The sequence below is a fragment of the Phaseolus vulgaris genome, chromosome 2 (genome assembly GCF_051622355.1).
Source record: "Phaseolus vulgaris cultivar YP4 chromosome 2, ASM5162235v1, whole genome shotgun sequence".
NCBI lineage: Eukaryota > Viridiplantae > Streptophyta > Magnoliopsida > Fabales > Fabaceae > Phaseolus > Phaseolus vulgaris.
In genome coordinates, this window is record NC_143499.1 from 37,404,745 (window position 1) to 37,414,093 (window position 9,349).

The window sequence follows — 9,349 nt, forward strand, 5'->3', positions numbered from 1 at the left end:
GAAACAGTATGGTACTTTCATAAAACAACTATTGTAATTTTTAATCATTTGAATTTTTATCTGCACGAGCAATAGACTTATCTAGTGGCCAAAAATGTTACAAATTCTGAATTTCACAAATTTGTTAAATTGTCTCACTAGCTTGTTTTGGTCTCTTTCCCTACCAATGACTAGCAAGTCAACACAACCAATATTTATTGTGTTTGCAACTACCATAGTGGACGCTTGACATTAGTAATTAGCATTATTAAAGTGAGTCAATACACCTCATTCATATTCACTCCATACCAAAAAAATTAATTTCTTCAATCAACTCACTTACCATCCAAATTAAACCATAATATTAATTCACGTAAAATATGTTTTTGTTTAATAATCAACCTACCTTTATTTATTGCAGTATAATATAATGGAACAATTTATCATTATTGACTAGTCCTACAAATTTATTGCAGTTTAAGAAAGAATATTTAAATAAAGATATTCAAAAGTTCATATAAAAATGAGTTATAATTAATGTACTTCCAGTCAACTTTAAACCCAATTAACTTGATGGTTGTTAAATGAGCACAATTCATTTTGGCACATTTCAAAAAATATAACAGATATTATACAAGTGGCATCATTTTACAAAAGAGATAAATAAATACAAGTGGTAATTCCTTGGGTGGGGAGAGTGCTACAATTATGTACTGTTTAACTGTGCTAAGAAAAAAATCTCCAACATTTGTACTTAAATTGTTGCTCTATCATAGAACATCCCTTTCCTGGTATTTACATGTTGGGCAGGTCACAGATGAGGCCAAGTATGAAGAAGCAGCTGATAGGATGAGCAGAAGATGACTACTGATGTACAACTTTTACGCAAGAACATGAGTTCCTGACAGAATCAAGTGATGACCAACAACTGTACTTGGCCATAGCAACGTCCTGCCGCCCACTTCTGCCTCGTAGATGAAGAATAATCAGTTGGAAATGAAAAGATCCATCTACTCTTAATACTCCATTTCTCAATTTAGTCAAAAGAAGATTCACATTGTTGGATTACAGAGGCTTTGCTCTCTTCATTTTGCATAGAGGTGAAACTTATAGCTTTGTGAGACTCTGATAATGCATTCTCCCCCCTCCATGAACCTACCTTCACAATGGGATCAACATTCTGGGGCTAAGATGAGTTGGTTGAGATAAACAACCATCTGAGAGTTGTTAGGTCCAACTCCAGATATCTCTGCAAACCCATTAAACTTGTCCTGGGCATTCCACCAGTAGACCCAAGATGTGTATGGATAAACTTCAGAATAGAGGATAAACTTCAACTTCTCAGTGCCGGTTTCGGTGGTGATTTAGATTTAGAACTCTAATAATTATGACCGATACATATTCCTTTGGGGAGAAGCAAAACTTAAGGGAGACAGTAATGGTCTCCTTAGAAATGGATGATCCAATAGCCGAGCTGCCGTTGGACGTTCATTTGGGTTAACTTGTAAGCAATCAAGGATGAAATCTCGGGCATCCTTAGATAAATAATCCGGAATACGGGGAGGTACACCCTTGCCAATCCGAAATAATGCTTGCATCTGTTGCAACACATAAGACATTTAGATACAGTGGCACCAGTTATCCAACTGAACTAAAATCCTGAATATTCATTCATGATTGGAAGGAGGCTAAATACCGTCTCTTCTATAAATCAATTAATGAATAATAGGAAAGTAACAAACTTAAGATTAAGAACGATAACATAAGTGTTATAATACATACTCCTTCCAAATCCGAATAAGGAGGTTGGCGTGTCAACATCTCCAAAACTGTACACCCTAAGCTCCATATATCGGCGGCTAACCCATAACCACCTTGGTCCTTTAAGTTAACAACCTATTAACCAACAATTTTAGGTTAAAGCAGTCACAAAAAAAGCTCACTAGTATAAAAATATTTATTTTCCAGTTCACTGAACCATATCTCATTAATCACAAATGGATGGAAAGACTACTATAGTTTCAAGATTATGAATCTGCACTCTGGCACATTTGGAATATGTACTACAGAGTAAAACTGAATTACACAAATGATAAAAGAGCAGAGCCAAACCTCAGGGGCCATCCAGTAAGGGGAGCCTTTGCTTGATCTCACATCATTAAATTTTGTTGCCTGAGAAGGTTAAAGACCGAAAAAATATAAATTATATAACTACAAGCAACGTATTTAGATTGTGTATGATAAGAAGCCGAAAAGAGAATTTAGCTTTATTTCAAGTTACCTTTGCCAACCCAAAATCTGCAAGCTTGACTGCCCCACTTACATCAACCAGTATATTAGCACACTTGATGTCCCTATAAAATTGAATATTTGAATTGAAATATTCAGAATATAGAAAATCAATGGCATATCAAGATATTTCAGAAGTTAATTTCCAAGCACTCCATACAACTTTCTCAAGTTACTTCTTGCACATCCCTATTTCATTTTCAAAAATTTAAATTCTTAGATGAAGTTGCAATAAGTTAAGTTCTTAAATTTCTCATCTAACTATTTTCTAAAGGAAATCATCATATTTCAACTTTCTTATACTTGCAGTGCATGTCAGACTTTGATAATAAGCTCAACACCCAGTATACTTTGAAAACTAGATCATGCAAGACAAGTCTACTTAACAAGCTCCAAATACACCACACAGGCTGGATTTTTATGTCATGGTCATACACTTTGAAAGATATCCGTTCTCATAAAGTTTCAAGCTGGTATAAAATTATAGTTAGATCCACATATGACAAACACAGACACACGCACTGACAGTAGTTGTGAAGAACCCTTTACTATCCAGAATATTTTCCCCTGTTTACGAATTAAACAAAAATATATTGACCCTTTTCCACAAATCACTTTAACATCATTAACCAAACCACAAAACTAACTCATGGAACAGGCTCAAATGATAGTTTTGTTATCATAGGTAGGCACAGTTATTGCTCAGTATCATGATAGGAAATCCATCCATGTTACCTGTGAACCACATTATGTTCATGAAGATACTTCAAGCCACATAAAATCTGCCTTGTGTATGCAGAAACTTGGGAATCGTTTAAAAGATACTTTTGGTAGAGACTTGCTAATGACCCTTTTGACATAAGCTCAAGGAAGATATATAGTTTACTTTTGTCCTGCAAAATACCAAATTCAAATGTAAATAACAGATAATCAATAAAAAACATAAGAAAAATAATTCATTTTAAACAAACAATAAATAATTGAGTAAATCCCTAATTTACTCCTTAAAAAATAATTAGAAAGCCCAACTTGGTCTTCAAAAAGCTTAGTGACAAACTGACACTAAACTGATGCTCCAATGTCTCTTTATTAACACAAGACATATTATTTTAAACAGAACAGATTGGGGAATGAAACATACATTTCCTGTTTTGTTGCATTTCATGTATGATTCCAAAAGAACAATATACATTAATTCTCTCAACAAAACAGTCCAAAGTATTAACCTATCTCCCTCCAATAGTCACATTGTATCTCATTCCCTCTTTTGTACATAATGACATCATTTCCTCATTCCACATACACATTAGTAGAAAAAAAACAATTTGTTAGAATTGCCACAATTTCCAAGATGCTAAATGAACAAAGTGATTTTCAGGCAAGTAAATGTTTATTTACTCAAGTCATGAAAATGCAATTATTCTTCCTAGAATTCATATTCTTTCAGAACAAAAGAGACTTTCTTTCTAGACAACACAGCATACCTTGTCCGAGCCGTAATATCGAACTATGTTTTTATGCTCAAACTTACTCAAAAGAGATATTTCCTGAAAGGAAGGGCAGAGACATCACATATAAGAATACTTCTATATATGAATTAATGATTAAATCATAAGCCTTGATGAAAAGCCTGGGTCCCCCAACCTGCTGAAGCTGGGAAATGCTCTGTTTTCCCTGAGTACCTTCATCCAGCAAAGACACCTCCTTAACCGCAAAAAAGAATCCCTCACTACAAGAAAAGAAAATGAAAATGTTACACCTATAAGAGCAATGTAAATTATAAAACCAAAAAAATGGACCTCCAGATGGTCTGTTTGAAACAAGCTTGATAATAAAATAATTGGACTCTTTACGTTTCCGACATAAGATTCCACTGGGGTAGCTGCTTCAAATAAATTTTGCAAACAAAAGCCAACAAACGGCCAGTACAATGACAGAGCTGACACATTCCATTGACCAGGTAAACCAACTTTCCAATGTGTTTAACTCCTCCTTAATCCTTAGATAATTTCCAAATAGTCTCCTGTCCTAATTTTGGGATCACAATAGTTGTGGTTTATCATATGCCAACGATAAAAAGTCACATTTCAAAAGGAGATAAGCAACAAGACTCACTGGCAGGCCGATATCAAGTTATAAGTATTTCTAAAAGCTGACCAACTGATTATAAGTGCATCTTAATAAAAAGCTACTTAACCAAAAAAAGTCATCTTATGATTAATTACTGTACAATAGATATATATCCTCATGGTTCGTCAAATTCTCTAAGGAGGAGAAATATTCAAAGTTCATATAGAACAGCTGCTGAAGCTGTAAACCTAAATACATGTCTAAAGATACTTGAATTTGGTTATATGTGGATCTCCAACACCCCCTTATGCCCGAGAATTAAACATCTTGAGCATGAAAATAGGAGGAACCCGGTAGTGGATAATACTATATGCACAACAAACTTGACTAGGTTGGACTCTGGTAACATCAAAAAAATTATAATTTAAATTTAACACAACCTCACAAAACCAATTTAACCAACTTGGTAAAGTAAGGTGTTTTAACCCACATTTATAGTTGAGTGAAATCTCCTACACACTTCCTCACGTTATATATTATACTTTGATCATATCTCCAATGGGATCTCGATCACAACTCTTACAAATATAATTAAGTATGAAATGGTGCGCAAGAATTTATAAGCAATTATAAGATTTCATTTGTAATACTATCTGATTGGTGCACATTCGGTACAAATTGAACGCAATCCGAGCACAAAAATGGTATTTAAATCATGTCTGCAACCATAAAGAAACTAAGGTAATCAGGGTTTCCTTCAAAGTGGAAGTTAGTCCAAACAACACAGACAAATAAGTACTACACCAACCAGATATTAGAAGAAACCCAAGTCATTAAATAAATCACCAACCAATAAAAGAGTGAAGTACAAAAAGAAAACACTCACTCAGTGAAGCCTTCATAGACGGTTCCGAAAGACCCATTTCCCAAGACGTCACCTTTTTGCCAGGAGGAGAAAGTCTGTCTGAACCACTCAAAGGAAAAGGAGGAGACATAAGGCACAGCCAGCTCATCCGGCGCGGCGGAATTAGAAACCGAATAAACCCTCTCGCCGCCAATGTCACTGTCATCATCGTGGGAAGTGGTGAAGGAACCTGAATCGGTGAAAAGCACGCTCCTTTCTCCGTTTCTCAACCGGCCGACACTACCTTTACCCGCGTCATGCTCCCCGGAGGACCAAGGGGAGGAACCCAGAACGGAATCGCGAAGGGAAACGACGTCGCCTTGGAGGGTAGCCGCAGAAGTTGCGGTGACGGAAAGAGATTGGATCTCGGGAGAAGCGTGGATAAGCGCGTGGGAGGTAGTGGTGGGCCCGGCGGCGTTGGAGGAAGCAACGCGGGCCTTTCGGGCTTCCCAGTCAGCGGCTGGGATGGAGAAGTCCTCCGGGCCGGAGAGGCCCAAGGTCTTGAAGATGCGGTCGAACTCGCCGTCGATGCCGAAGAGACGGAAGCTGGTTTGGCGATCCAAATGGGTGGAAGAGGGAGATGGTGGAGAGGGTGGTGGTTGGTAATTGAAGCCCTTTTTGGCGTTGAGGCGCTCCAACCGAGGCTGAGCCTGAGCCTGAGGCTGAGCCTGAGCCTGAGCCTGAGCCTGCTTCTTGGTCCGACGCCTCCAGTCCATTGGCTCTGTTCTGCTCCCAACTGAAACCAATCTCCTCACCAACTTGTTCTTCTCCTATTTTTTATGGTCTTTCAGTCTTCTTTTTCTTTAATTATTATATTAAATAAACCAATCATAATCTTTTTATACCCTTTCTTTTGGCTTTATTTAGTTCTACTTTCACTCACACCATCGACTCACCCTTTGCTAAAATAGTTATATTTATTAAGAGATATAATTGGAATTAAATAGATATTTTATTCAAAAAAATGACATCGTCTATTAATATCATTTTCTTTCCTAATAAAGCCTACTCAATTTCTAATGAAGAAAATATTTACTTCAGATTTTATGTTCATATTAGTATTTAATCTTAGGTCACAAAATCTCACTTTTTAAAAAAAATATATATACTTTTCATTTCTTTGAAAAATATGTTTGGCTTCATTTTTTGAAATGTATTTATTTTCTTTAAATAATGTTTTATGTCAAATTTTCTTACCTTGATATTATTATGAACTATTTATCGTGCACTGCAATGATGTTATGTTAGAGTTTTATGAATAGAAATCAACTCTCATTAATTATGTGAAATACTGTTTACTTAAATAATATTATCTCAAAAATATTATAATATAAACAAAACGGACTCAAGACTATGGATCATTGTTCAGATTTTTCTTTTCTACTATTTTCATGTTAATTATTCTACCAATTCATGTAAACTAAATATTTTAATAAAATCACGTTTAATCAATAAAAATATAATGTTTATGTTTATATTTTCAACACGTTGCATGCATTTAATTTTTTATATGTACCTTCTTCATTAAATACTTCGAAATTTAATGCGAAACATGACATCATCTATTTATTTTAATGTTGATCGAAATTAACTTCAAGACCTGTTTGGCTGAGTTTTTACGTAAATTATTTAAAAAATCATTTTTTATAAAATAAAACTAATTATAGAATTAATTCATTTCTAAAATATTTTATATATTTTTAATTTTTTTTACTGTTTACTCTAATTTTAGTTTTAACTTATGAAAAAAAAAATATAAAAAACAACTGATTGTTATAAAAAAAAAAAACAATGTTTATCATCGTGAATAGTGCTATATGATTGAAGATTGAGAATGAGAAGTGAAATAAAAAAGTAGTGATGTTTGAAATTCACGATAATTAAAGTTTCTTTGAAATTGGCATATGATAAACAAGAAATTCAGTGGCTATTGATATTCTCTGGACTTGGACTTATATGCAAAAGGATGTTTCCACGATGGTGGAACCAAACCAGTGGCTGCCAGCAAAGAAAAACAGAAGAAAAACGATTCATAAGTCTGTTTGTCACGATGTTCTTTTGCGAATACCAAAGTCAAGAAAATGGATTAGACTCATCTTTATTTTTATTAATTACATTTTCTTTGAACCTCTGTGTTTTGAATCCTTTTTACACAAAAGATTCAAGTTTTGATTTTTCACCTCTTTTTCTGTGCTCATTATTGTATTATACACAGAATTTTAAATACAGACAAAATAGGACGGATCTAATAAATTATTTTTAATTTTAAGAATGTGGGAGTTATGAGTTTAGGTCATGTAATTATATATAAACTGACAAAATTTAAAATTAGTTCATCATTTTCTTGACTATATATAACTATTATAAAAATGTGAATTTATTTTTAAATTTTGTGTTGATGGATTTTTTATTTAGACTTCTAATTTGATAATCGCGCAATTTTAGTTTTCCAAATTTTAATAATTAAAAGAGATTCAACAAGTCAATTTTAAAAAAACTTTTAATAGTATAGGAGGTCTCGTAGATATAGAAAAGAATGAAACAAGATTTACAAATCTAACTATGAAGATAAAGCAAACTCAAGATGGATTAGAAATTATACAATAGAACTACTCTTTTATAAATGGAGGAGACTCTAGCATCAATATAGGTGAGAAATTGAAATTTACATAAGGAATTTTCATAAGGTGGTGTTTAATTAGTGATTGGGTTGAATAGTAAATTAAAATTTATTTCTACTTTTTTTATGCAATTTTTAAGTTATGATGTCAATTTTAATGTTTTTTAGAAGGTAAATAGGAAGTAGATGTTTAGTTGGATGATTAGTGCAAATTTATTATTTTTGTCTCAAATTAGTGTTTAGCTTGACCTATAAATAAGAACATCTTTTAACATTCTAATTACATCTTTCATATTAATCAAAATTGAGTGTTTTTGTATTGGAGAAGTTTTCTCTTTATTTAGTTTTTTAGAAATTTTCTCTTACAATCTCTTTTTTTTTCCCTTTATTTTCTCAATTTTTAAAATTGTCTTTTCATCTTATTTTATCATTTGTATTTTTTTTTTCATTCATGGAGAACTAATTATTGAGGGTCAATTCTTAAAATTAAAATTAAACAGTTAATTGAGTTTTACATCCATCGTTTAAGATTCCGAGTTTGTTATTCTTCTCTCTAATTTCATATTTGCATTTTATGATTATAATTTGTATTTGTGTTTTTTTAGAAATCAAATTAGACATGGATTGAATCTTGATTTGATAATTAAATACAAATTAGATTGAATGATATTTTGATTTGATTCATATGACTACTTAAATCGATTAATTGAATCGGTTAATTGTTCAAAATTGGATCTAATTTATTTTAGAAAATTATGATAAGATGGATTGTTCAGTTCTTAAATCTTTGAATTAACCTTTCATCTTCTTGTTTGACATTTTAAATTTTTGTTTATATTTTCAATTTGTTTTCAATCCATAAACCCTCAAATTTATTTGTATGAGAAGAATATTAAAAATTGAATGCAATCAACATGTCTCCTCTCATAATCAACCAAGATTGTGTTTTACATTGTAAAGTTTTAGAAAACTTAGAATCTTTGATTTCAAAAACGACATTAAAAATCAATTGTCGTTTTTGTTTTCTTCTTTAATATTAATGAAAATAAATATTTTCTATCACTAAGTTTATTGATCTTCCTTTCTTACCTCTACTCATATAAATAAAAGTTTCAAATTGGATAAAAAGTAAAAATACGTGAAAGTTGTTAATGTAAAAGAAAAAGAAAAGAAAATTTGTGAAATTCTCTTATTGAAAATTTTTCAGTGTAAACACAAGTGACTTAGAACATTATTTGAGTTTAAACATGTGAGAAAGAGTGTGAGAATTATTTAAGATATAATTTTGTAGGATTTCAATCGTGAAGGAAGAAGGAGTAGGAGATGTTAAACTCAATTTGCTTATGTGGGTTGTTCAAGATCATTTCAAGGATCCAAATGCAAGATTGGATCCTTTACAATCTAATTTCATATATAGGACCTCTTTTAGGAGAAACCATGATGACAATGAAGATAACTCAAACAGAAAAAATATTGAAAGTAGAAGA

The 9,349-nt window shown here is 32.4% G+C and overlaps 1 protein-coding gene across 1 annotated transcript; it reads right to left on the reverse strand.

Annotated features, from left to right (window-relative positions):
* Positions 1-491: 491 nt before the first annotated feature.
* On the reverse strand, positions 492-6,051 carry LOC137811790 (mitogen-activated protein kinase kinase kinase 1-like). The gene is made up of 8 exons (XM_090298717.1): positions 5,225-6,051; positions 3,913-3,997; positions 3,753-3,815; positions 3,004-3,161; positions 2,261-2,333; positions 2,092-2,151; positions 1,762-1,875; positions 492-1,577 (listed from the first exon to the last, which is right to left on the reverse strand). The coding sequence occupies exons 1-8, from the start codon at positions 5,956-5,958 to the stop codon at positions 1,365-1,367; spliced, it is 1,500 nt and encodes a 499-aa protein (XP_090154843.1). The 5' UTR covers positions 5,959-6,051; the 3' UTR covers positions 492-1,364.
* Between the last annotated feature and the right edge of the window lie 3,298 nt (positions 6,052-9,349).